General features: G+C 38.3%; 1 protein-coding gene across 4 annotated transcripts in view; it reads left to right on the top strand.

Moving 5' to 3' along the window:
- Positions 1-27948, top strand: part of cep295 (centrosomal protein 295) — a 29411-nt gene extending 1463 nt beyond the window's left edge. The window contains exons 3-29 of one of the 4 annotated variants that reach the window (XM_088079263.1): positions 318-442; positions 541-634; positions 1777-1890; positions 3102-3242; positions 3639-3822; positions 4421-4588; positions 5578-5814; positions 6302-6396; positions 8246-8437; positions 9055-9131; positions 9815-10637; positions 12459-12636; positions 13727-13930; positions 14046-14252; positions 15174-15271; positions 15993-16086; positions 16634-16840; positions 18078-18226; positions 18487-18949; positions 21686-21865; positions 22137-22615; positions 23379-23522; positions 23598-23658; positions 25198-25539; positions 27095-27191; positions 27622-27721; positions 27841-27948. In XM_088079263.1, coding sequence (XP_087935389.1) covers positions 318-442; positions 541-634; positions 1777-1890; positions 3102-3242; positions 3639-3822; positions 4421-4588; positions 5578-5814; positions 6302-6396; positions 8246-8437; positions 9055-9131; positions 9815-10637; positions 12459-12636; positions 13727-13930; positions 14046-14252; positions 15174-15271; positions 15993-16086; positions 16634-16840; positions 18078-18226; positions 18487-18949; positions 21686-21865; positions 22137-22615; positions 23379-23522; positions 23598-23658; positions 25198-25539; positions 27095-27191; positions 27622-27721; positions 27841-27879 — 5292 coding nt within the window. In that variant the 3' untranslated portion in view covers positions 27880-27948. Of the gene's footprint in view, positions 1-317; positions 443-540; positions 635-1776; positions 1891-3101; positions 3243-3638; positions 3823-4420; positions 4589-5577; positions 5815-6298; positions 6397-8245; positions 8438-9054; positions 9132-9814; positions 10638-12458; positions 12637-13726; positions 13931-14045; positions 14253-15173; positions 15272-15992; positions 16087-16633; positions 16841-18077; positions 18227-18486; positions 18950-21685; positions 21866-22136; positions 22616-23378; positions 23523-23597; positions 23659-25197; positions 25540-27094; positions 27192-27621; positions 27722-27840 lie in introns of all 4 variants that reach the window. The other 3 variants (XM_088079265.1, XM_088079264.1, XM_088079262.1) reach the window with 3 other exon arrangements.

Below are 27948 nucleotides of genomic sequence, written 5' to 3'. Positions count from 1 at the left end.
TTAAAGCACTTTACAAACTCTGTTTTTAAAGTTGCTATATAAATTAAGTTATTATTATTAAAAAATATTTTTATTAATTTGATTATTATGAACCTAGCTGGAGTCTCTGTTGCTGGATGACCACAATACACCTGTTAAGGCTTTCAGTGCAATCAAGATGAAGTTGGAGACACTGAAATGATGAAAGGCCAAACCAAAGAGAACATATGACACCAAAATGTGCATAAAACCATCGCATGATAACAACCTCACAATGTTATGAATATACAGTCTAAATAATTACATTTTGTGTTGTAATTTTGATTTTTTTGCACAAGGAACCCGACTTGGCTGCAATTGCTCAGAGGGAGGAGGAAAATCACGTGAAAGCAGAGGAGCGTTATCGAGAAGCCCTGAAGGAGCTCAAATCACAGAGGCTTAAAGATCATGAGAGGCAGTCTAGGTAAGCAGCATCACAAACATTTTCTCAAAAGACATTTACGTGTTTGAATTTTTTCAAAATAAACTGAAAATTAAGTCTTTTACTTTGCTTGTCTGTAGATCCATTAATGCCAGGAAGAAGGCACTACAGGCTGAAAAGGAAAGATCAGCAATAGTGGCCAGCCTCCCACCGCCTCTCCCGAACCCCATCCAGGTGATTTGACTGATCAGTAATAATATTGCAATGTTTACTGTTGGCCTGACAAGCTGCTTGAATTTTACTTTTTTCATATTCATATTCATATTTATTTACTCTTGACCATGAGTTGTTGTATGCAGTACAAACATAGAACAAGACAGCATTATAATGGAAAAAAACATAATAGACTATAAGCACAAACTGAGTCATTTAAAGAGAAGCCGAAATGTTCTCAAAGAAGCAACTAGTTTACACATTTTCCTTTGTTCATCTGTCTTCAATAAAATATATATATACTTTTCTAGGGTTTCCACAGTCAGGAAACCCTAGAAAAGATATGGAATTTTGCAATCTAATTTTCCAGGCCTGGAAAAATAATGGAAATAGTAAAAATCATTGAAGGCTTTGGGAAAGTCATGGAATTTTGTCGTGTTTAATGAAATTAATTGTTACAGTAATCATCCATGGATAACTCGTCTTGTAAAACGAACATAACAAACGATTAGAGACTGGAAAAGGTTGCTATTTAATTTTCATATAATAATTTACTGAGGCATCTTGCTGCCAAGCCAGAAATGAAAAAACTGATCAGTATCAGGTGAAAAGTGTGTTTTTGTAACAAGATGTTTTTACATCAACAACATTATATTTTCGTGTTATTACATCATATAAACAAATAGTATCTTGTTAAAGTTTGTTATAATGTGGTAAGTTTGTATGACATAACGTGAGATTATCTTATTAAAACATGAAAAACATCTTGTTAAAACAAGAAGTCTTTTCGTTATTACCTGATACTGATCAACTTGTTTTTTGGGCAAGGCAGCAAGACACTTTGGTAGTAATTAACATTAGGAGTATATTGCAAGTCTGTTCATATAATATGTTATGAATTGTCATTAAATTTTATTGTGGACCATTGAAAAGTCATGAAGAAGTTTTGAAATATTAGTGTGTGTTTGTTAGTGTATTAGTGGGTTCAAATGCCTGTTCATAAATAATCTAGGTGTTGGCTGAGGTTAGACATGTATTTATGTTCTCAAAACACAAATCCGTTAGTTTTTTCCTTTTTAGAAAATTAAGCACAAGCTTTCCAGGTTGCACAGTTTAGGATCTGGGTGGAGTTAATCTAATATTGTCTTTTCTTGTTCAAGCAGAGCATCGATTCCAAGAGGCCACATGTAGTGAAGAAATCTGATGTGAGTGCGTTTTCTGCCTCACACTACCACATGCCTGAGAGCACAGTGGACAGAGAGGTTGACGCAGAGCAGGTAATCCCCTTGACCTGGTATGTAGAAGTCAAGTCCAGTGCGTAGGATATATGCAGGAGATCTGTTTTGACCAACATACAATATGTTTCACGTTAAAATAAGAGTCCTTGTGTTTTCATTACCTTAGAGTGAGCTGTTTATGTCTACTTAAGGAGCAGGTCCTCCTGCATGGAGTCCACTATGGTTCTACAGTAGCCCAGAACAGGAAAACCAAACAGTGGCTCTAGATAGGGACGTTTGCCTTTTGGCATTTTGGTGTCTGTCACTGTAGTTAGCAGCCTCTGCAACAAGTAGTGTTGCAAAAATACATGAAACTGCTTTATTCAGTGTTTTTACTGGCTTGAAATACCTGGTGTGTTTGTTTTAGAGAGGAAGAGACCTCTGCAGATAATTTGGCTTTTAGTAAAGGCCTCCTTAATGTCAGAATCTTAAGTTATCAGAAAAAAAAGGTGAGCACATATTAGCAGGTGCAGAGCTCTGTCTTTGACATGCCAAAAAGCATTGGAGAAAGACTCAGGAGGGTTCCCATGGCCATGTAAAACGTGAAAAAAATTCACGGAATAAGTAAAAACCATTGAATGTTTTGGAAAGGTCATGAAATTTTGTTGTGTGTAATGAAATTGTTTCAGAAATCTTTGTGGATAACCTTCCAAGTAATGTAACAATGAAACATTTATTTTCTGTTGGTTTAACGTTGTTGTGTGTTTGACAACTTTATTTCTTCATTTTCTACCCGTGTTCCCCCTCCCTTCAGCTTGCTGATTTTATGTTTGAATAGAGTTTGAATGTAATGTTTTTAAAAAAACACTGGGTAAATGGGGCAGGAAAAAACAATCATGGGTCCTTGGAAAGTCATGGAAAATTTTTCACATTTTGTCCAATAAAATGTGTGGGGACCCTGATTTGTAACGTGAAACTGCTTTTCTCTATGTTTTTACTGGATTTAATCACTGGTAAAGAAACAGAATAAATAATTCCAGTTTTGGAACAGAAGTGAAATCTGCAGATAATTTAGCTCCTGGTAAAACCCTTCCGAAATGTGAACACTAAAGGAATTCTAATCGGGAGAAGTTTCAGCTGGTTGCAGTCTGCAATCCTCTTCGCTAGATGCCACTAAATTTCCCTAAATGTTACACACTGCTCCTTTATCCCCCTATCCTTTTTTTGTCTCCTCTCTATTAGAGATATCTAATGTTTGCATGTGCCTACAGCCTAACGCCCATGAGGGAGCCGAGCTGGAGGTGAGGAGACTGCAGGACTTAGAGAGGGAGGAGAAGACGAAGAGAGAGGAGCAGCTGGAGAAAGCTCGTCTCAGAGGGAAAGAGGCTCTGAGGAGGGAACATCTCGTGCAGGTACCTGATGAGCAGATAGACATAAAAATTAAACATGTGCATCTGATGATTTGCTCTGATGCTACTTGTCATGACTGTTGCAAACACTGATGACTGACAGCAGGACTTCAACAATGTAAGAAGACTGACCTTTTCATGTGAAGATTGTAGTAGTTTGTAATTCTGTATAATTAGTTGATACATTTGTGCCATAGAAACAGAACCCTAGCTGTCCAAAATGGTTATGCAGTACTTCATAGAAAAATGAGATAGCATTGGCATAAAACATCTTACCCTCAACAGGGATGTATCAGAGTGCCAAGGTGGCATGTTAAGAGAAGAAATGTTGACTTTGAATATATTTTTGTGTGTGTGTTCTTTTTTTTTGCGTGATCTGTTATTGATGTTCACCCTTAGGATCGTGAGCGCTTGCTTGTTGAACTGGAGCACCTGCAGCAGACGGACCTGCTGAGGAGGCGACAGCAGGTGTCTCAGATGCCTCCGCAGATCTTCCAGCCTCTCTATAAGAGACAGGAGACAAGGGAGGACTTCCAGAGGGAGATGGAGTTTGCCTTTGAGGACATGTACACTGGAGAGCGGAGTAAGGACTGTTCAGTGGCGTAGTATTTAGCTGTGAATGTTTTCTGTAGTAGTCACAAAAACAAATGTGTATTATCGAAATTCAGTACTTGTAGCTTTGCTTGAAACCATACAAATAATTCTAACTAGCCAGAAGTTTAAGTTCTTTTTGTATTTTTGCATACTAATTTAGAACCTGAAACCTGAAATTGGCTTGATTTCTTTAAAAAAAACACTGGAAGAAGGCAATGAGCAGTGAAAGAAGAAATTACCCAAAGATGAGAAAAATGTAGTATGGGGAAATTACCTGAAAACAGTTTTTTAAAAATATCAAAAAATAGACATGGCCTGGAGAGAGCGCTTAAAATTAACTGTGAAACATTACTTACCAGGTTGCTTATTGCCCTTTCCCCATGTTTTTTTTTTTAAAGAAATCACACTCATTTGCTCAAGGTTCAAAGGTTTAATTCCTAAAAAAAAAGGCATCTGAAAGCAGACCAAGGAAAGTGATGTCCCTCCAGGTTTTAAAGGTTCAAATAACAAAGCAGCCTCTATGCTTTGTTGGGAGATTTAGGATATATTTACAGTTTTAATGGAGGTTCGACTGTGTCTGATCCCAGGGGTTAAAGGAGACCTGGTGGTCCAGCTGGTTCCCGAGCCTCTGCCAGCTCTGTCCACAGGCAGCCAGGACCAGGAGCTGGATGTCACACTGGATGACATCAGCACACAAGGAGCAGAAAACACACAACATGACACTGAGCAGGAGGAGCAGGAGACATTGGCTCCAGGTGAAGAGAAGTATCAGATGCACATTTTTGTCTTGTGTAATGAAATTTTTTCCCAAAGTTTTGTTTATCAATATTTTCAGGACAGACATGATCAGTAGTTCAGTGTTTCACCGGACAAGTAAATACACATAGGTAAGTAACTTTATAAAGGTGTGCAGGAATGAGTACTAAAACGGTAAATTGTGTTAACATTTCAACATTCCCCATTCCTTTGTCTCAAAGCGTTTTGAATGGGTTTTTGTTTAGAAGCCTTAAATAAGGTCTGTGGTTAACACAAGCTGAAGAGACTTTTGTTCTATGGCATAAAATATGTGCATCAGTAAAAATCCTGCTCATGAATTTTAAAGCTTTTGTGTCTTAAAAAAGGCAGTGTCCCAACAAGTTGTAATTGAGAATACAGAATATCATCATGTCAAACACTGCTTTTCAGTCTCTGTGGAGGCAGTGTTAAGTCGTGTCTGCGATGTAGTTTGTGTATAGCCTAACATTAATGTTTTACTGTAATAAATGTGGTGTTCATTGAAAAAGATGATCTTGTTAAACAAAACATATGTATTATAAACTTGTGTTTGCCACAGAGCTTATTTTCTGCAATGATCCAAAATCAGATGGAAAAATCCCGCAGGCTTTTTGAAGAGGGAACTAGGGTGATGCTAACTTCCATGTCACTTTAAGAAAACATCATCCCTGCACCTCTTTATACATGGAAAAATAGAGTGATAGAAATAGCAATAATAAAAATGAACTAAAAAAAACCTTTAAAATAATATTAATAGTAATTATACTAATAAAAAATAAAATAAAAAAAGATAAACAAAATTGATACACAGATCTTGTCTTTATTAACATGCAATTTATGAGTTAAGTTCAAGCATCTTACAGCCACCAACCCTAAAAACAATCGTAGTCTATGTGATAATCTTGGTGTAATTTTCCTGAAACTTGTCTAGCCGTAGCTGAATTAAGTGTTTTTTTTTCTTTACTTGCAGTGGAGCCCTCCAGACCTGCTCCAAGACGGGCATTGAAGAAACTCCTGGATCGTATCAGGAGCCAGAGGAACCAGTGGACTGACCGCAACAGTTGCATCCCTGCAGCAGAGTCACCGACTGCCAGCACTGATCTGATCCCGGAGCGGGACACAACCATCGACACAGGCTCTCTGACCAGCGAGGAGAAAGACAACTTGCCTCCTGTCAAGGTGCCTGAGCCTGCGCACTCACCACCGGGTAAGTCATTCACTGTCATCAACATGTAAACAAACACACTTTAAAATAAATGAATCTGATTAAATTAAAAATAATTAGAAATAAGAGAGAGCAAACAATAACTAGTCAACTAGTTAATGATTTTAAAAAAAACCCAAAAAAACTAACCAAGCATTATATTAATAGTGATTATTATTGCTATATAAAGATGTTTCCAAATATATATTTTTTATTAAAAAAATTCCTCTGTGTATTTTAACATTTTCAACTATTCAAACAAATATATTGTATGATCAAAGTGATGCGGACTGCTATTGAATTACTAAGTTATACTAGCTGTTTTTTTTCTTCTGGATTTCAATTTATTCTTCTCAAATATGAGATTTGACATTCCTGTTTTGTTTTCCAAAAATACTGTACATCCCTGTGTAGTAAAAATTTAAAATATTTAGTTGTTGTTAGGTAATAGTCATGTTGTGTTTTTCTTGTATTTAATTGAAACCAGCAGTGGAGACGACAGAGCCGTCTACTGCAGCAGATCCTCTTCTTCCTGTTGTACTCGCCAACAGAATCCAAGAGTTTGAGAAGGAACGAAGGAAAAGGGTATGTGGTGATTTCCTTTTATATAATACAGAGCAGGAACTGTTGTTCTACACTGTACATGTAGGCAGCCGCAGGTAATCAGACAGGTTTAATTGATTGTATTGTAAATCCAGTGACTGCTGTGAGATCACATCATAAGAGAGCATATTACTGGAGACTTTGGAAAGTCTCATTGGAAACATGCAGTGAGCTGTTACACTTACTAAAATGGTAAATTCATTGTTTTCCATATTGGGAGGACACAGATATTACACTTGATTGCAGCTTGTCGTTAGCATTGCACAAAGTAAACGACAAGGCAAGGCAGTTTTATTTGTATAGCACATTTCATTCAACTGGGAATTTCAAAGTGCTTTAGAGAGCAATACAATATAAAACACAATAAAGAATACAGATTTACTATAAACCAATAAAGAGAAAAGATATTAAAGGTAAAAGTAATTAATAAATAAATTTATGATTAAAATTAAAAAATGAAAATAAAATGATTTTTTATGATATTAAAATAGCAAAAGTGCACTGCATTTTTTGAAAATAATTTTCTAAAATAACTCATTTTTTTTTGCAATTTGCAGAATCTGTAACTTAACAAGTTATTCATTTCCTTTTGCTTTTTTTTTTTTTTACCATGTTTTTGATAGAAATCAAAGCAATTTGCTCAGGTTTTTAAGGTTTAAATGGTTGTGAGAGGTGTCTGAATGCAGCACAAAAAAGAAATGCCAATCAAGATTTCAAAAGGTTAAAAGTGGTCAGAGCTGGGGCTTGTTCAACATCATCTGAGAGGTTATTTCAAGTTTGTGCTGCACAACGCTGCTTCCCCATGTTTTGTTCTAACTCTTGGGACAGTCAGTCAGCTGGCTTCAGATGTCCTGATGGTCCCAGAAGGTTCATATGTGAAAAGCATGTTAAGATATATTTGGTGTTTTCTCATCTCCCTCTGCATTGCATTAGGTTCGTTTGAGCCTAAGGATTAAGGATTAAACAACACAAAGACTTGTGTTCAGCAGCCTAAGTGGGATGTGAGGATTCTCAAAATAATATGTACAGATGTGAAGCCCTGACTACAGGCTGTCTGACTGATCTGTGCTGAAAGCTGTTGTGATGGTTTTGATTTATTGATAGTTTGAGGGTGACAGGTGTGCTCAGCAGCTTTATATATATAGCAGCAAAATTATATGATGCTGATTTACATTAGAATTCATGTCAGTGTAGGTATAAACATGAACAGAAATTAAAGATCACCTGTATAATATCTGGAAAGGTTGCATTGTTATCAATACAATAATTGGAGGCTGTAAACAGACTGATAAACGTATCTGATAAGATCTGAATGGGTAAGAATAAAATCTATCAGGATGTGGGTGCTTTTGTGACTTCCTGTACAGACTGAAAGCTGCTGGAAAAGTTAGAAATCTGTCCGACTTGATCGCTGCTTTTTGTCACCGCCTCCTGCTGCGGCCTCCTGCTGCGGCCTCCTCCTCTCGTCCACCGTCCAGGCGTGGCGCATTTGAACTCGACAAACCTACTATTTTCCTGCTTTGACAATGTTGTCTTATTTGTGCGATGAAAAAGGTGCAGACTTAAGCTTGATTACTTGTTTTTGGAGGCAACACTGAAGTTTTTCTTTAAAATAAAAATGAAGGTTAGCATAATAGGGGCTATGTACAGGAGCCTCAGTCTCGGCCAGCTGGGAAAGATGACCTTCTGAAGACTGCATTTCACAGCAGGAAGAAATTTGACGGATTTTATTTTATGGGGCTCTCACTTTTCTGGAAAGTCTCAACTTCTGTTACTTTTAAGCAAACTGATGCCTCAGTTTTTTTCTTTCCCTTATTTTTGGGGGGTTTAGGAAGAGGAGCTGGAGAGGGAGAAGCAGCAGCAGGTGGTTCTGCTGCAGGAGCTGGAAGAGCAGAAAGCCAAACTGGAGCAGCTGCTGCTTGAGGCTCAGCAGGAGAGAGAAGATCTGAAGGCTACTTATCAACCAGAGGTACCTGTCCGTGACCAGGAGGTCATCTCTGTCACTCCTGGTCCAGTCACTGAGGTAGGCCCTTTGATATAGTATCAAATTTGTTTTAATTTTTCTCTCAATATTCCTGTCAGATTCAAACAGGTATCATTGGGTCATCATTTGAAGGAGACCATTTGTATATCAGTTACTCACCCTGTGTTATGTTGAATTTCTGCATGTTTTTCTTGCGTGCCTCTTGTGAACAAAGAATCAAAAAATTGAAAAAATGAAGACATTGGTAACTGGGTTTAATCCTTTGAAACCTGGTACACTGGTTTGATTTCTGTCAAAAACATTGGGGAAAAAATGCAGGCTGCAGGTTTGACTCCAACCTGTGGCCCTTTGCTGCAGGTCATTCCCTCTCTCTCTCCCCCGCTTACGTGTTATCTGTCCTATCTGTAATAAAGGCAAAAAATCATTTTTTTAAAAAAAGGAGTTGCACCTGTGTGCAAGAATTGTATCCGTTTTTGAATTCTTGGTTCTCCAGAGGCATGTAAGAAAAACATGCACAAATTCAACAAAACTCAGGGTGAGTAATTGTAATACAACTGTCATTTTGGGGGTGAAGTATTCCTTCAAGATAACCTTTGTGAAGTGTGGTCAGTATAGTACAATTAATGATGAATAATTGCTACTTCTGCACTTTACAGGCGGTGCTTCCTGCAGGTGAAAATGACCACACTAGAAGGATTAAAGAATTTCAACAGCAGCTGCTGGAGCGAAACAGGTGAGCTTAAACCCTGAGGATTTTTCTTTTTTTGTGGTTAACCAGTCGCAGTTATTTTTGACAGTAGATCTCAACAGGGGAGAGAATAATTCACAGTTCTTATGTACTCTATTACTTTTACTGTCACTGTATTAATCACACATATTTCTCAAAGAATACAGCTTTAGAGGAGCTAAATAAGTATCGGGGGTGTCATAATGCCATGCACATTGTAAAGCCCCTTAACCCTTTAAAACCTGGATCAATATTACTTTTCTTGTGCTGCACTCAGATGCTTTTGATAAGTATTTAAACCTGTAAACCCAGAGCATTTGTTTTGTGTATTTTCCCCCATGTTTTTGAAAGAAATCAATAAGCATTTTGAAAAGAAAAATCCCACAAATTGCAAGAAATTTGTAGGTATAGAAAATTACAACAAGAAAAAGCTATCATAATTACATATTAAAAGTTATGTGATATAATTATTATTTTTAAGAACCTATAATATTTCTTTTTTGCTTTTACTTTTCTTGTCTTATTCCTTTATATTTGTGCTAATTTTCAGGTCATTGTTTTGTACTTTTTACTAATTACTTAAGTTATTAAGCTAAGTCAATTTGCCCAAGTTTCAAAGAGTTGAAGTAGATTTCTGATCTTGGGCTGCATAAATAAATTGACTTCCTTGGACTACCTCTTTATTTCAGAATTCACCAGAGGACGGTGGAGGTGGCCCGACAGCGCCTGGAGGAATACCAAAAAGCTCTACGAATTCGTCACAACATGACCGCTACATCGTTGCTGCCTTCAGTCCTTACTCACCCACCTCTGCACAGTGCTCATTCTGTGCATCCTCCAGCTCCTCTGCAACCCCCTATATCTCCTGCAATGCCTGGATACATCCATGCTACATCACAAACCTCCATAGTAGTTCCCACAAAAGAGTCTGACATGTTGGCTTCAACTTCCCGACTCCCTGGCTCCAGTGGAAGCTCCAAGTTGCTGTCGGATGAAGTTGAATCTATTTCGAGCGGTCCCAGGGACCAGAGAGCAGATATGACTGCCCTGCTGACTGACAGCATCATGGAGAGAGTAACAGAGCACCTTACACAGAGAGTTAGACCCTCCTCAGAGCCACTGTCTCACACGCTGCTCACAACACGTCACTCAGCCAGTATCCCACTGCAGCCGACCTCTGACCCCATCAGAGCCATCAGCCCAAGCACCACAAGTGGTGCAGTGCTGTTTCCAGACCATATAGCATTTGAGCCGGGGAGCTTGCCACATGATGCCCTGCGTACCGCGTCCCTGGGCTCCAGAGAGGACGCAGACATGGAGAGGCAGAGACGAGAGCTGCTGGAGGTCCAGAGACGAATGCTGGAGCAGAGGGAGGCGGTGCAGCGGCAGCAGAGACAGCAGGAGGAGGAGAGGCAGAGACAGGAAGAGCAACAGCAGAGACAGGAAGCAGAGATGCAGCAGATGAGACGGCAGAAAGAGACGCTGCAGGCTCTGATACATACTGATGCACAGGTAAGAAGGGAATGTCACTGCCCTTTTTTTGTACAGTGGACAAGTCCTTATGTGGTTCTTCACAAAACAAAGATAAAACAGCAGGAAGAAGTATTAAGAGGAATGATTCCTTCTTGATATTTAGAATCGACTCTGCTGAAGAGCGTTTTTGAATATTGTAATAGAATCACAGCACATGGAGAAAAAACTTTCCTGCTGGTGCCTGTATGGCAGTGATGCTCATCTATACAGGGCTGCTATGACAGGACTTTCCTTGTTTTTTCATTTTATCTGATCAATATTAGTAAAGTTTATTTATTAATTGGTCCCATCCCTCTTGTCATTTTACAAAAGTGCCCCTGGGTAAAACAAATATGGTATCCCTGTTGTATAGGGTGAATACTTTTGTTTAACAGCGTGCACAGGGGTCCCACAGTCATGAAATTCCTGGAGAAAAAAAAAAACAACAGCTTTACAAGTCTGGAAATTGTTTGGAATTAACAGATTTTTAAAAAAAACTTTTAATACATGGTTTTGGCTTTTGCTTAAAATATGTTCATAAAACTTCCAAAGCATGTCAAATATTACTTAAAATATGTTCCTTGCATTACTAATTTAACTAGCACAGAACTATGTGATCACTGAAACCTCACTACAGTGCCTTTCAACAGTATTCACCCTCCTTGATGTTTTTCTGTTTTGTTGAAATACAACTTGTAATTTAAAAAGTTCTTTTTGGAGGGGATTTTCCGTAATAGATGTACACAAATGTCAAAATTGGTGAAGTGACATTTAAAAAAAAATTCATACCCTTCGCTATGAAGCCTCTGAATAAGCTCTGGTACCACCAATTACCTTCAGAATTCACACATTTAAAAAAAAAATCAAATCCACCTGTGTGCAATCTAAGAGTCACATGATCTTAGTATATATACAACAATTCTGAAAGGTCCCAGAGTCTGCAGCACCACTTAGCATCAGGTAGGTCAGGTCAGGGACAAAGTTCGGGAGAAGCAAAGAGGGGTGAGTTATAAAAAGAGCTTTTTGCAGGGCTTCATAGCTATTGGAGTAAATACATATGCACACAAAACTTTTCTTTGTCTTTTATTTCTTAAAAAAATTTAAAGCCAATTTTTATTTTCATTTCAAGTCACCAGTTTTAACTATTTTGTGTAGGTCCATTACATAAAATATAATTGTTTTAAAAAAACGAACTTAAATTACAAGTTATTACTTTGCAAAATAGGAAACACACCAAGGGGGGTTTCTGCTTTTGCATGTGCTAAAAAAATATATGTATTAATTTTATATATTATAATCTGTTTATTCTATAAAATAATTTTAAGTATAATTCTAAATATAGTTTTCTGGATGTTTCCCTATTTTTGTGTTATTTTCTAATAATCCTTCCCCCTTTTTTAAAACTAATTTGTAGGTAAAAATTCCTGTGATATTTCTTATCAAGTTGATCGTTGCCTTTTTCCCTTGTTTTCAGAGGAAATCAAACCACTTTGCTCAGTTTTGAATAGGTTAAATAGCTTGTGGAAAGGCGTCTGAATGCAGGACAGGAAAACTGATGTCAATCCAGGTTTCAAACGGAAATGGGCTCAAATATTATGGAACAGTTTTGAAAATTCATTGGTAAAAATGTTTGGGAACCTGGAGTTCCCAAAGTCTGACTCCATCCTTGTGTGAGTTTGTGTGGATGTTTGTTTCTGTACACTGAGCGATGATGTAAAATTACTGGCCCCGAAGTGTGTTTGATTAACCTTAACCTTAGCTCGGTGAGGCTGTGTGCATGTTTGTGAAAACAACTTTTCTGATGCATTTTCTCTCCCACAGCCAGCTCTAGAGGCAGCCAGTGAAGTTTCAGAGAACGTCAATCAGACCCGCAGAAAATTACTGGCGTCCCTGCTGAGAGCTATAGAGGAGTCTCATGGAGGAACTTTATCATACCTGGAAGACCCTCAAGAGACGGACGGTTCACCTTCGCAACCGCCATCTAACAGTGGTGAGACAGGTAGCTGATGACTGATTGTAGATAGTTTTTCCCATAATTATTATTATTATTTTTTTTTTTTACAGAATTTCCATTGAACTTCACAATGGATTTTTCCATTTTATTTATTTACCCTTTAATTTGTGATCTCTTTAAAAAAAAGTGCCATGTTGTCCCTTGCTGTGTGTTCAGTACTGGTAATAAAAAATTAATGGATGGATTTACACATTTCCCATTATACTCCTGCTTGTAAAACATTTGCCTGCAGTGCTTTGGGTACATGTACCAGGATGCATTGTGTGGAAGCCCCCACCCAAACCCCCAAATCATTCCAAAAGCTGGGCTTTGCAGCAGAAAGATTCAATTTGTTTTGGCATCAGATGGTAATTCTGAGAAGGAACCACCAGTCAGTGTTTTCTTTCAGAGGTTCAGGTTCTGTCGCTAGCAGCCGTATCCTCCTGTACGGCAGCCGCAGCCACAGCTTCTTCGATGCATTTCTTTTGATGGTAGCCTCTGATTGAATAAATACAGCTGAACATTAGATTCATCCAAAACAATGCAAAATTCTTTTGCACTCAAATTTTGGGATGCTAATTTTGCTGTTGGAAATTAAGCATTTGAAATACAAACAAAGTGAACAAGAAAGTTCTGTTTGTTTTACTAGCAACATCAAGAGCATGCTCCCTGGTAATCCAGAGACAAATCCAATTGTAGGACCAATTAATTTTCACTAGCAATCAACTTAAAAATGTGTTCATAGTTATATTAAGTACAAAACAATTAAAAATTCCTTTTAAATAATTTGAAAAACCTAATTTTTTATGAGGTTTATGTGTTCATAAATATGGTAATTAAATAATTACCATAATTATGAACACGAGTTTTTAAGGTGATAACCCATGCAAGTTAATTAGTTCCAACTAAGTTTTCCACATTATCTTAAAGAAATTAATTAATAAAGTGTTATGTACTTAATAACCATATTTATTTAAGTAAATGACTCCTAAAAATAAAGCTGTTTCATCAAATTTTATCACATTATTTTAAAGGAATTTATAAAATGTTGAACACCAGTTTTATTAAAAATGTATAATGTTTATTTTTCATTTAGATCTCATTTTACAAAACAATGTCCCTGCTGGACCTGCGCCGGCATCAGTCCTTCCCCTAGGACAAGTTCTTCCTCCTCCTTCTCGAGCAGCAAAACCCCCAGTGACCCGCTTCAGGCATGGCGTCATGGAAATGATGACTGAACAACACGAGCTCAGTGCTATTCAAGAGGTGGAGACACCAGTGAACAGCAGCCAAGTCACAGGTCAGCTCAGCCCCAGAAACACATTTTCATCACATCACCATGTGAAAAACTATAACAATGAAAAGGAAAAACTAAAACTGGACAGGTATAATAGTTTATTGTTTGCTATCTACAGGCCCGGAAGAGTGTGTAAAGGCTCCTTCACACACTCTGGTCTGGGATCAACAGGAGGATTCAGAATCGTCTGTGGCCTCTGACACGACTCAGCAGAGCGCTGACCGATCGATCGGCTCTGGAACGAGCTCAAGGAGATCCAGCCATCTCATCTGGAGAGAGAGGCTGCTAATGGGGGCAGGAACATCTCCTGAATCCTCAGAGGCTGGTGCGTAGCTGTGCAGGAGAAGAAGAGGAAAATTGTAGTATTTGATTAGTCAAGTCAAGCTTTATTTGTGGAGCACATTTAAAAAGAACAGAAGAAAACCACAATAAGAACAGAAGAAAACAAACATTATAGGCACAACAGAAGATGAAGTCAAGGTGTTAAGCTCAAATCTTATTTTAGCAAGAAGAGGCAGGTCCTCAGCAGTGACTTAAAGATTTCTATAGTTGAAGTGGTTTTAATTTAAATAGGTAAGCTGTTCCAAAGTAGAGGCAGACACTGCAAAGGCTCATTTCCACTGTTTTTATGTCTAGATCTGGAAACATCTAGGAGCATCTGATGCAAAAGTTCTGTTAAGTAAGGTGGCACCAGACCGTTGAAGACCTAAAAACAAGCAATAAAATCTTAAAATCAATCCAAAAGTGCCCAGGGGAGGGAGGCCAATACTGGTGTTAATTATTTCAGCTCAGTTCAATTCCAAACTTAATTAAGGACTAAGCCCATAGGGAGGTCCATAGACAGTAAAACAAAATAATAACAAAATTATATCAATAATAATAATGAAAAAGAAATGTAGAGAAAAATAAAATATGATATGTATTCCTTCTCGGAATTGCATTCTCACTTGTTAGAATGGTGATAAAAGATATCCACAATACATTCTTACTAGTAGAAATTGTTTTTTAAGTTATCTACATTTTTTTTATTAAGCTGTAACCACCCCCACCTTCCTATCTATATGTGTCATCCCTGTCTTTGTTATTGCAAAAAAAGGGGAAAAAATGGGAAAAGCTTGTTTTGACAACTGAACTAATTTGTTCCTCAAATGTAAAAGAGCTCTTAAAAATCACTCTGAAATTACATCATAAAAATAGTAATAAAATGGTCCAAAATGAAGATTTTTTTCACTCTGTTGTTTTCCAGATTCAGTCCTGAGGAAACTCTCACCACTTTCCTCCGACTCTGGAAGAGGAGGCGACTGCTCTGGTCCTGCAGTCACAACCTACAGATCCCCCACAGAGGTAACAGGCCAGCTGAAGATGTACAAAACTTCAATCATAATCCTTGTGACAAACCTTTCAGCAGATGCTGATGAGAAAGTTACAAGGGAGAGACAGTTTTAGTCAATATGCAGTGAAAGAGAATTCGCTTGCTCTCTGTTTGAGACAACCTTTCTGTTTCTGTTGTCATGTTGCAAAGTTGCAGCTTTAATGTGTTTTTTTTTCCTTTACAGTTGAATTGCAGCAGTGCTTTTGCATTGACTATACTAACATTTTAAAAGCATTTGACACAGATGCCAGTGATACTACTAGTACTCTTAAATTTCAGAAACATATGAATTACGTGTATTTCACTGCATATTGGCCCAGAGTTTTAATATTACCCTCTGAGGTTCACGTGTTGTGGATCAATGATGAAAACTAGCCAAATATGAGCACCTGGGCAGCATCTGCCTCGGCCTTTGATTATGCTTGAGAAGCTTTTACTTTTTTGTGTCTGTGTTTGTGTGTTTGTCTGTGTGTGTTGGTTTGTGCGTCTGCCTTTGTGTGTGTTGTGTGTGTTGTGTTTTTCTGAGCAATGATGTAAAATTACCCCACCTGAAGTGTATTTAATAAAAAATACCTGCCATGATGGTTTCTACACTTGAACTGAGCTCAGTGAGTCTCAGATCATGTATAAGTTTCCTGAATCTATTTATCTCCCTAACGTGTGTGTGTCTGTGTGTGTCTGTGTGTCTGTCAGTCTGCACACAGGCCTGATTCTGACTGCCTCTCCTCCACCACCATCTCTACGGGCAGCTACATCACCACAGATCCGGAGCAAAATGTGAACACAGGTGAGGGAGAGCAAAAGTGTGTCTATGGCAAGCCTTTTCAATCCAAACACACTATCTGTAGTTAGGGATTAGGTATCCATAATAGCTTTTCCACAAAGATATCCACAATACATTCTTACTAGTAGATATTGTTTTTTAAGATATCTACAACTTTTATTATACTAGTAAAAACTAAATATAAAAGTGGGGTACCCCAGGAATGAGTCCTAAAACCTAGAAATAAGTTGTTCTGAACTGTTTTTTTGAGTTGAAAATGAAAGGAAATATCCATTAGATATGTGACTTGAGGGGTTTTCAGTTTACTCTATTCCAGAAAAGTTGTCCCGTAAGGAAAAAAGTTGGAAATCGCTGTGCTAGAGAATCTGATTGTGTGCGTCCAAATAATGAGCATAAGTGTGAGATCTGTTGAAATATCTTTCGATTCTGCAGTCCATTAGAGCTGTAAGATGACAGTACTGTACACATGACCCTTTTATGTATATCCATCAACATAGTGATTGTTTTTTTAAATTCATCAAATCTGTTTTCCTTTCTTTTTCTTTTTTAGATAAATCCCTGCCGCTCAGACATCATGCAGAACAAGGACAAAGAGCAGATTTACTCATCGTCTCCTCACCATCCGGTCAAAGCTCGGCTGCAGGCCATCCTGGTCTGGTTGTAGACTCTCTGTTTAATGATAGCAGCATCCAGAACATTATAGACAGATACACAAGAGAGCTAAACATCTCCCTGAGCAGTGCTGGAAAAACCATTGGTAAACTACACACACTGCACACATTTATTACAAGAGTAACCTCTCTCTCCCCAGCTTGTCTTTATGTTGGGGTTCAGAATTCTTAACCTGGTTCCTTGGCTCCTGGTTCACTGTGTTTTTGTGTGTGTATTTGTTTTTTTAGTCTTCACATGCTCCCCTTAACTATTTGCCTCTAGTGGAAGTAATACAGTTGTTTAAATTGAATTAAATTTAAAAAGCAATTCCTTTTTGTGTTGATCCTGTTGACACTAGCATTTATCTTCAAAATGAAAACATAATATCTATAGTATTTATATTTTGGTATGGGTTCACCCACCTCTGCTTAGTATACAAATGGATAAATGAGACTTGGATTATATTGAATGAGCTGTGTAATAGTTTGTCAAAAGATATTTTGATAAAGTTGCTGTTATTAAAGGGATAGTTCTGTTTTTTTGAAGTGTGGTTGTATGACGTACTTATCCATAGTCTGTGTATTTCAGACAGCAGAAGTCAGTTAGCCCGCCCCTGGTTTGTAGAAACAGACTGGAGTACTGACACAGGAGCTAAGCAATGTATTGCTGTGGAGGGGTATAAGTTTGAGTGTACGCTATACTGAGAGTATTTTAACCGCTTTACCTTTCCATCAGATGACCCGTTCTGATGGGAAAGCAGTTAATGGTTTCAGTTCCCCATCTATTCTCTCATCAAAGCCACCAGACTCCACTGAGAAAATCAGTGCATTTAGCTCGCTGAATACAGGAGCTTCTGCTCTACCACTGCATTGATCAGTTACTTATGCTGTCCGAGATGTTGTCTGGTGAATCTGAACAAACCCTTTTGAACACCAAAGTCACATAACACGAAGTAACTGATATAGGCAGCGGTAGACCAGCAGCTCCTATAATCAGTGATGGCAAATCACCGTTTTTCTCACTGAAGTCTGGCTTTGAAGAGAACGATATAACTGCTTCTCTTTCCTGTTGAAAATCACTGTGTCTGCAAGGTGAGGCAGTAAATTGCTTAGCTTCAGTGTCATGCGAGGAATACAAAGTTTTCTTCAGGAATTCAGAGGAACACAGGCGAATAATAGATTAATAGAAAATTTTTGGAATTAAGTGTTTAAGATGTCGTGAACATCCAGATATGAAACTCATAATTTTTCATGTGTCACAAATATGTTTTAGTAATTAGTTTAGTTCGGACCAGAAAAACACACAATGTCAGTGGTGTTTGTTTCCTTTTTGTTGGTCTGCAGAAAGTGAAGGCTCGTATGTGGAGGATCCGGGCTCTTCTGTTTCTCAGCAGTCTCTGGTTCGAGTCTCAGAGAGGAGTGAGGAGGATGAAAGCTCTACACCTCCTCGATCTCCTCCCTCGGACACAGCAGGAGCACAGAGGAGTGGCCTGGTCAGTGACTCATGATGCAAAACTGTTAATGTTTTGATTGTTAGTTTTGATGATGATGTTTTTTGTGGCCACTTGGGGAAAATATTTAACAACAAACTTGTATTTAAAGAAACTGTAAATGGTGTTTTGTTTTTTTTGGCAGGAAATGGTGTGCTGAGTGATGTCATTGCAGTTTTGTGTCTAATTTTCCATTTTTATTTCAGAACTCCTTATGAAAAGTTTTGCACAGCAAATAATCGATTTTTTTGTTTGTGGTACAGGAACGGTACAGTACAGTAAATCCACCTGTGCAGCACTTCTCAGATGAGGACCCCTCACTGACTGAGAACCAGGAGCACGACTCTTTCAGACCTCTGATTGGCCATCTGACAGACCAGTCATCCTGTCTCGCAGCTGACCAGAGGGACTCGGCCATGGAGCAACTGGTGGGTCAACCATCGGCTCACTCGTCCATAATCGGTCAGCTGCCAGGTGCTTCGGTTTCAGTGAGCTTGGATCAAGGCGGATGGGATTCTACTCTGAGTCATATGATTGGTCGACTCTCCCATCAGTCCAGCTCTCATTGGCTGAGCGGCGGGCAGGACTTTTACGCAGGTCAGCTGATGGGTCAGCTGCTGTCGGAGCAATCGACAACGTGGTTGGATGAAGGTCCAGAGGAGAGCCGGATGAGACCGCTGGTTGGAGAGCTGGATGAGTCTGCAGGGCAGCACAGTGGAAGCTCAGGTAAAACATGGTGTATGAGCAACTGACACATGCAGTAAAGTTTTAAACTTCTTGAAAACAAGACTTTTGTCTCTAGTAATTAACTTGACTAATCTCATGATGCACGTCTGTCATCTTTACAGTGTTTGATTGTAAAACATTTAAAGTGATACTTTACAGCACCCAGATCTCCCCGCTCTTCTCTTAGCTCTGACAATTGTACTTCCACATTATTGTATGCCCACAACTGCAGACATGAGGAGTAAACAGTGCTGTGAAAAAGTATTTGACCCCTTACCAATTTCTTACTTTTTTTGCACCTTTGTCACTCTTAGCCATTTCAGATCAAGCAAACTTAAATATAAGTTTATAAGATAACTCACAAAATGCAGTTTTAAGTGCCGATTTTATTTATTAAGGGGAAAAAAAGCCATCTGAATGTGAAAAAGTAATTGTCCCCTACACCTAATAACTGGTTGAACCACCCTTAGCAGCAAAAACTGCAGTCAAGCGTTTGCTATAACTGGCAATAAGTCTTTCACATCACTGTGGAGGAATTTTGGCCCACTCTTCTTTGCAGAATTGTTTTAAATCAGCCACATTGGAGGGTTTCTGAGCATGAACCGCCTTTTTAAGGTCATGCCACAGCATCTCAATTGGGTTCAGGTCTGGACTTTGACTGGGCCACTCCAAAACCCTCATTTTGTTTTTTAAGCCATTTAGAAGTGGACTTGCTGGTGTGCTTTGGATCATTGTCCTGCTGCAGAACCCAAGTGCGCTTCAGCTTGAGGTCACAAACTGATGGCCGGACATTCTCCTTCAGGATTTGTTGGTAGAGAGCAGAGTTCACGGTTCCTTCAATCACAGCAAGTCGTCCAGGTCCTGAAGCAGCAAAGCAGCCCCAAACCATCACACTACCACCACCATGTTTCACTGCTGGCATGATGTTCTTTTTATCAAATGCTGTGTTCATTTTATGCCGGATGTAACGGGATGCACTCTATCCAAAAAGTTCAACTTTTGTTTCATCAGTACACAGAATATTTTCCCAAAAGCTTCGGGGATCATCACGATGTTTTTTGGCAAAAGTGAGACGAGCCTCTATGTTCTTTTTTGTCAGCAGTGGCTTTCGCCTTGGAACTCTGCCATGCATGCCATTTTTGCCTCGTCTCTTTCTTATGGTTGAGTCATGAACACTGACCGTTACTGAGGCAAGTGAGGCCTGCAGTTGTTTAGATGTTGTTCTGGGTTCCTTTGTGACCTCTTGGATCAGTTGTCGCTGTGCTTTTGGGGTACTTTTTGTAGGCCGGCCACTCCTGAGAAGGTTCACCACTGTACCATGCTTTCTCCATTTGTGGATAATGGCTCTCACCGTGGTTTGCTGGAGTCCCAAAGGTTTAGAAATGGCTTTGTAACCTTTTCCAGACTGAGACATGTCAATTACTTTTTTTCTGATCTGCTCCTGAATTTCTTTGGATTGCGGCATGTTGTCTTGGGTTCAATATGGCCGACTTCCCCCTGTCAGACAGGTTCTATTTATGTGATCTCTTGATTTGAACTCAGCTTTCCACAATAATATGATTAATCACAATGACCTCATCATTTAACAAGCGGGGCAATTACTTTTTCACACAGGATCATGTAGGTTTGGATAGTATTTTTCTCTTAACAAATAAAATCATAACAGAAAAACTGCATTTTATGTTTACTTGGGTTATCTTTGTTTAATATTTAAATTTGTTTGATGATCTGAAACAGTTGAGTGTGACACACATGCAAAAAAGTAAGAAATCAGAAAGGGGGCAGATACTTTTTCGCAGCACTGTAGAAGCTCTCATTCTCTCAAATGCAGGCCAAACTCTGTTTAAACAGTAAAACTAGGCAGTGCTAATCAAATAATTACCAAGATTCTGTCACTTTATTGCTTATCTCTCACCAAAAATGTCTTCAGAAACATATTACAGTGCATTGTTTGGCTGTAATATAAGAATTTGTGATCAACAAGTATGTGTCATACTGTTTACTGTGTTGTAAAAAATTGAGGCAGAAAAAACTGAGATCAAATGGTACAACTTAACAATGCTGATCAACTATGAACCAAGATTCTGTTACTGCATTAGTCTTCAGTCTTTTTTTTTCACAATTTAAAATACACAAAACGACAAAGAGAAAGACAGAATACACTGCAGGGAGGGGCAAGAAACCCCAAACAGGCTTTTTTGAAGCCTCTAACCAAAAAAAGGTGAAAATTTCACAATGTTGTAGGAAACACAAATGTTGCCTCTATTTTACTTAAAATGTTTTCAGAAACAAATTTTAGCATAACCTTCAACTTTAGTATGAGGTTTTTTGTTGCCAGTCGGCTGCCAAATTGTTTCCTATGTCAAAAGGGCCAATCTGCATTATGTCACACACTAGCTGGCGTGTTTATCAGTCCTACGTGGCACTGTGCACTCTGGTAGTTGTAGGTTTTTCTTTCCTCTTGAGCAAAAAAGGAATCCCCCAGCCCCTTTTCTGTTTTCTCTGGTCAGATAATGGCACCAGTTTTAAAAGTATTTGTCTCTTTCTACTGCACAGACAGCCTAGTTTTTGAAAAGTCTATCTTTCCAGCATTGTAATACTACTACTGCACTTGACTCTTAATAAGGAACCTGTTCATGTTTAAATCTGCACACATTTTGATGCTAAGCTTCTAGTTTCTTTCACCAATGACTGCTGATTTCTTCTGTACTTATTCAGCTGTTGCTCTGTTTGTAGATGACAGAACCCGTGTGGATCTCGGTGTCTCAGCTGGGGTCAGTGGGCCATCACACCCAGCGCTGCCTCCTGAAGCCTCATCACACAGCGCTTCAGCTCTAGGTTTTAATCCACATCCACAGGACCAGACTCGGCAGAACCAAAGTTCTCCAGTAGACCTGGGCCCAGAGAGGACTGAAGGTGACGTTTAAAATATTCAAGTTATTATAATGAATTCTAAAATTGTTTTTACTACGGTCATGCACAATATGTATATCTGTCGTCTCAGTTAGTGGCTCAGCCAGATAAAGTTTGATCTAGGGAACAAAAAGTTATATGTGTACATACTTTCCTTTTTTTTAACTAACTAACTGATGTCAGCTATTTTGTATTGACATGTTTGTTTGTTTTTTTTCCTTACCTAGTCAGAAACTTAATGGTGCTTTATGTTCATGTTTATCATCATCTTCAGTGTTTCCAGGCTCAGACTCATTCCACCCGCTCCTGGCTGAGGTCACCCACAATGAAACAACCGACCCCTCCATGACCTTTCACCTGCCCGAACACGGTGTGCCCTCCTCCCCTGAAGGACAGCCAGCCAGCGGGGAACGCAGTGTTTCCACACCCTCCCACACTGATGCTTCTGCTGAGTCTGAACCGTCACCTGAGCGCCTCAGAACAGAGGAACCGTCTAACTGCACAGCAGTGTCCCCCGCCTTACCTGAGTCCTTCTCGCAGCTCATCACCTCCCAGTGTCATCCCTATGAGTCTGTCCTCGAGATGTCTCCCACCATGAGGATGGATGTGGAGCTAACAACTCTGAGCCTGTCAAATTTAACCGTGTGTGATGATACTGTGGGCATGCTGCAGCCAGAGGGAGCGGATGCAGACGGAAACTGCGGAGATTCAGTCCCGCTCAGCGACCTCTGTCAGCTCTCAGAGAAGTTGTTGGTACGATTGTGTTTTCTTGTTCACCTTGGTAAACTCTAAAAACAGCCTCATTGTTAAAAAGGTAACAGCTGCCCACTAAGAGCACTGCATTATTCTGTCACACTGCAGGTTGCTAGTTTGCATACAAAGAAAACCGACGCTTCACTGAAACTAAGAGAAACTGACTTTTTCATTTCTTACTACATTCAGTTTAAATTTCTTTTCATTTATAAATTAAAAGTAGCAACAGAAAAAATGTAGGCTAACCTCAAGTATAATTTTGCTGTAATATTCACTATCAGGTTTGACCTAAATTAACCCTTTGACACCTGGAACTTCTGTGGTCAGACGCCTTTTACATGAATTAAAATTTTTGAAACTTGAGCAAATTGATTTGACTTCTTTTGAAAATATGATTAAAAAGGCAATGAGGAACTTTGCAAGAGATGTCCCACAAATTGTAAGAAATTAGGAAACACCTAAACACAAGAAAATTACCCTAAAATTAGTTTTAAAGAGAGAGAGAAGTTATTAGAAGTTGATAATAATAATAATAATAATAATGATAAACAGGGGGAATGTCCAGAAAACATTATTGTTATTGTAATTATATTAACTATTTTATCTATTTATATTTTCTATTTTGATTGGGGGGGGTAGCTTTCTTTCTTTTTTTGAAAGCATTATTAGGTTTTTTGAACCTTGTCCTCTTGTGCTTGCTTTATACTATTCGTGCTTTGTCATTGGCTGAGTTGTGTGCTTGTTCTTTTTCCCTGTCAAACAGGAAGCTGCAGGTGAGAAGGGGATCCTGGAGCAGTCCGACATAACACTGGTGAGCCTGACAGACACCACACTGCAGGACCAGGAGACGACCATCGCCGCGGAGGACGAAGTGAGGGAAGAGGGACAGAAAGGGCAAGAGACAAAGGTGACTGAACATGTTTTTGACTTTTTGACTTAAAGTGTCTTTCTGATCTCTGAACACAAACTTTGTCTTCTCAAGGGGTCGGAATCCTCGATGTCAGTGGATGAGACTCCTGAGGACGAGAAACAAACGAATCGAGGTAAAATCATAGCAGTTCAGACTATATGAATATATGTGATATATATTACAGATGGGAGGCTGCATGTGTTGTGGGGAAATTTGCTTCTGACTTAAAGGTATACCATGCAGAAGTGCCAGCTGAAGTTTATTGCCAGTGAAAGTGAAAGTCAACTCCAGCTTTGCTTCAATTCAATTCAAACAACTTTTATATCCCAAAGGGCCATTCGGCTTCAACAGTCTACAGAGCGTATAAACATTTACAGATGAACAGCAGACAGTAGACGCCTGATGGCTCAGTGGATAGAGCAGGCACCCCATGTACAGAGGCCGTGTCCTCGCCACAGCGGCCGGGGGCCGATTTCAGCCTCAGCCCTTTGCTGCATGTCATCCCCTTTTTCTCTCCCCCTTTCACTATCAATTAAAGGCAAGAACGCTCAAAAAGAATCTTTAAAAAAAAAACACAGCATATAGGAGTAAGGAGTATGTCAGAAACAATGAATAAAATCATGATGGCCAAACAAGGAGTGTACAGTTGAAAGTTTAAAAACAATAAAAAAATAAATAAGGGAATAAGTAAGGTTAGAAGGCAAAGGATACAGGAGCGATGAATACCCAGGAAAATAAAATAAAGTAATCATTTCCAGACATTACTGTCAAGGCCTTAGCCTTGTTTTGGGACGAGCTTTGTCCATTTGGCATTTCCCTTCGCTGTATTTGAATTTTTCGGTGCTGTAACCTAATTTTTTTTCCAGTGCTGTATCCTCATTTATTTAAGTGGGTAGGACTTAGACTAGAAATTGGTATTATTTATTTATTCATTTATTATATTTATTTATTTGAAAGGCTTTACAGGACAGCTTCAGATAATTTTTGATCACAAGAATAGGAACTCTTTTTTCTGGCTTATCCATAGCCCTGACCACAGCAAAATTTTAAAAAAAATTAAAAATATACAAGCAGAGTCACGGCAGATAAATACACTGTAAATACTGTGTATCATAAGTGAGGATTTAGAGGAATTTCTTCTGTTTATTCTACACTATATGGGTATTTTTTTCTTTTAGGAACATCCTGCCTAATATATATTTTAAACATGACGAGCAAAAATCGACACAAAGTAATAATTTGTGTTAAAGCAGCTTGTCCTACCTTTCACAAGTTGCCAGCCAGAGCAGAGAAGGAGGCAGAGTTCATACGCATGTTCCAGTTCAAACAAATAGACACATTATTGTGGCTTTTATAACAACAAAAATAGACTAAGAACAAGTGCTGTCATAAATTTAACCTTTTGTCTGCACTTCTGCTGTTTTGAATGGTGATTTTCATTTAAAAAAGTTTGTAAATCATGTGGTAATTAATGTTACCTTTTATGTTTTATGTTTTCTTGCTCTGTAAAGCACTTTGAATCGTCCTGTTGTATGAAATGTGTTATACAAATAAAGCTGTCTTGCACCAAATTGGTTTTAACAAAAGCTATCCACAAAAATCTTTTTTTTTCTTTTGGCAACACTTTTTCAGTCAGAATAGTTCAAACTTGTGAAAAACTTTCCCTCCCCAGATTCAGCGATGCTCCTGGAATTTCAGTGGGGTCCCAGCGGAGGCCTGCAGGAGGTCCAACAGCAGAAGCTCAGAGCCCTGCTTCAGAGGTCGTCCTGCAGGGTGGAGGAAATTAAGGCCAAAGCGGCTCTTGCCAAGATTCAACCTGAGATCCAAGCTCCATCTGAAGCCACAGAGACGTCTGAAGCTAAAGACTTTCATCCAGTCACCTCAGAGGCAACGACAAAATCAGAATCTCAGCACAAGACTGAAGCAACTTCAAAGGAGGGACAGGCTGATCTGCATCAAACCACTGAGAAATCTGGCTTCACCAAGCAGAAAAAGCTCCAGCCTCCCCCTGCAGGTATCTCAACTTTATACTAGTTAGTCACTTTAGGCAGCAGCAGCACCAATTTGTATCACTGACGGCAAACAAGACAAACCGCACAGGCCCACAATTTAGTCTGTTACTTACCCTTTGTTTCTCAAAAAGACTTGCTCAAAAATACCTCATACCTACTTTGAAGTACTACAGTGAGTACTTGAGTTTTCTTCATTTTAAAATGTTATTTTGCTCCTCAAATAATTACATTACTAAACTGAAGGTGCAATTTCCTAAAACAAAACAAAACAAAACACACAGTTCCACAATGCCGTCTTAGTGTTTTGAAGATCGTTGCTTAGGACATCTGACAATGATGGTGCAACGCTGTATTGTACCTGTTCTTATCGGCTTAAAAATGTTGTTTTAATTAATTTATTTATTTACTTACTTACTTCACACACACACACACACACACACACACACACACACACACACACACATACATATATACATATTTATTTATTTTTCCCTCAAAAATGGTATCTGTAGGTAATCAAATCTTAAAATGTCTTGAATGCAATGTTATAAATATTAGGCCTTAAAAGGCATACATTTAAATGTGTGTGGTCTTAATTACCACAAATATTTAATTTAATTGATCCATTTCTTTATTTATTTTTGTCAAAATGAGTTGAGCTCTAGTTCACATTTTTTAAGTTACAAATCTTTAAACCTAACACCGAACCTAATACGTTACTTTATACTAACTAGTTGGCAAAATGTAGATTAACATAACTCACTGTAATAACCATATTTCTACATAAAACCTGCCTCTACCATAAGTCTTAAATTTGGTGAAAATGTTCTTGAAAATATCCTAAAAAGCATTTAAGGATAGATACTGTTAAGGTAATCAAATTTGGGTTTTTTTTATAACCTTTTACAGAAAGGTTGAATTGATCAACAGTCAGAAAAATGATTACTGTTGTGTGTCTGGGTTAACCCTTTAAAACCTGGTTCAATAACAGTTTTATTGTGCTGCGTTTAAACACCTCTCACATATTTTTGACTCTTTGAAACCTGTGCAGGCTGGTTTATTTTTTTTCAAAAACAGAGTGAAAAAAGTAAATGTCCAACAATTGGCAAGAAATCAGTAAAAGATGATGAAGAAAATTACCTGAAAATTATTTTTTTTGTGAGATATAACTTGTATATAGGCAGTAAAAGTTTTTGAACAATGGCCATCATGCTTTGACAATCGCTTCCTTTTTATTCTTAAGTACAAGATAATATGGGATGTTACTGTATTCTCCCAATTTTTCTTTTATTAGTCTGTGTTTTCATTGTGGAGGTGTGAAGTAAAAACATCACATTGCTTGAATGCTTATTTAAAATTGTTATTTTTAATCTAAGTGCAGGCTGCATAATCCAGAAACCTTACTCAGAAACTCTCAGTAAAACGTCTGCTTGGTTTAGCTTGCCAATAGTATTCTTTTTTTGTATTATGACATGCGACTGGCTCTGTACTGTTCTGCATTTCATCTGAATGTCAGCCATAACTCAACAGCAGTCTGTATTTTTCTGTGTTCCTCAGTGAGAGATTTACGGCTGAAAAGGGTGGCTGAGGTGAAAACCTGCACACCGGAGCAAAGGAAACAGGACATTTCTGAGATGCACCAAAGAACACAGAGGTACTGCTAACATATTATAAGCTTTTAAATCTAAAAAAAAAATCTGAAACAAAAGAGATTTGAATTGAAAAAAATAAGGTTTGAATCTGAAAACACAAAATCTGCAACTGAAAAAATAAGACCTCAAATATGACGTTATATCAAAGTGCATATTAAAAAGAAATAATTGATTTTCAAAAGAATGTCAGAATTTTGTCAAAATTATATATAAATTGAAATTAACCTTTTCCTACACTTTAAACTTCACTTTACTTTTACTTATACACTTTTTTTTGAAAATGTTTTTTAATTATATATATATATATATTTATAATTCAAGATCAAAACTTGAACTTTCAGTTTCAAATTTTGTGTTTTCAATTGTAACAAACCTTTTGACCCTGATCTGACTCCATACGAAACAAAATGCATCCATCATGTGTTTGTACAGACTGTATGAGCAGCTGGAGGAGGTGAAGCATCAGAAAGCAATCAGGAGCCGACAGGAGGCTTACGCCAAAAACAGACTGAAGGCCAAGGAGTTCCACAAGGTAAAACCCTTGAATCATGTCTGTATATTTGGTTTTTACACAACTGTGAGCACCAAACTATTCAGTTGTGCCTGAATTCTGAGCTGATTCCAAAATATTTTTCTATCATCTCTTCACAGAAAACCTTACAGAAACTTCGTGCCAAGCAGAGACTGTGAATGTTTTCTAGTTTTGTAAATTGAAGTTAATTTGTAAAGTTTTATCAATAAAGCATTAAATTATTTGAA

Source organism: Plectropomus leopardus, chromosome 6, assembly GCF_026936395.1.
Source record: "Plectropomus leopardus strain MGB_pleo_1.0 chromosome 6, ASM2693639v1, whole genome shotgun sequence".
Classification (NCBI taxonomy): domain Eukaryota; kingdom Metazoa; phylum Chordata; class Actinopteri; order Perciformes; family Serranidae; genus Plectropomus; species Plectropomus leopardus.
The sequence above is the reverse complement of the archived record's forward strand: the minus strand, read 5'-3'. Positions and strand labels throughout refer to the sequence as shown.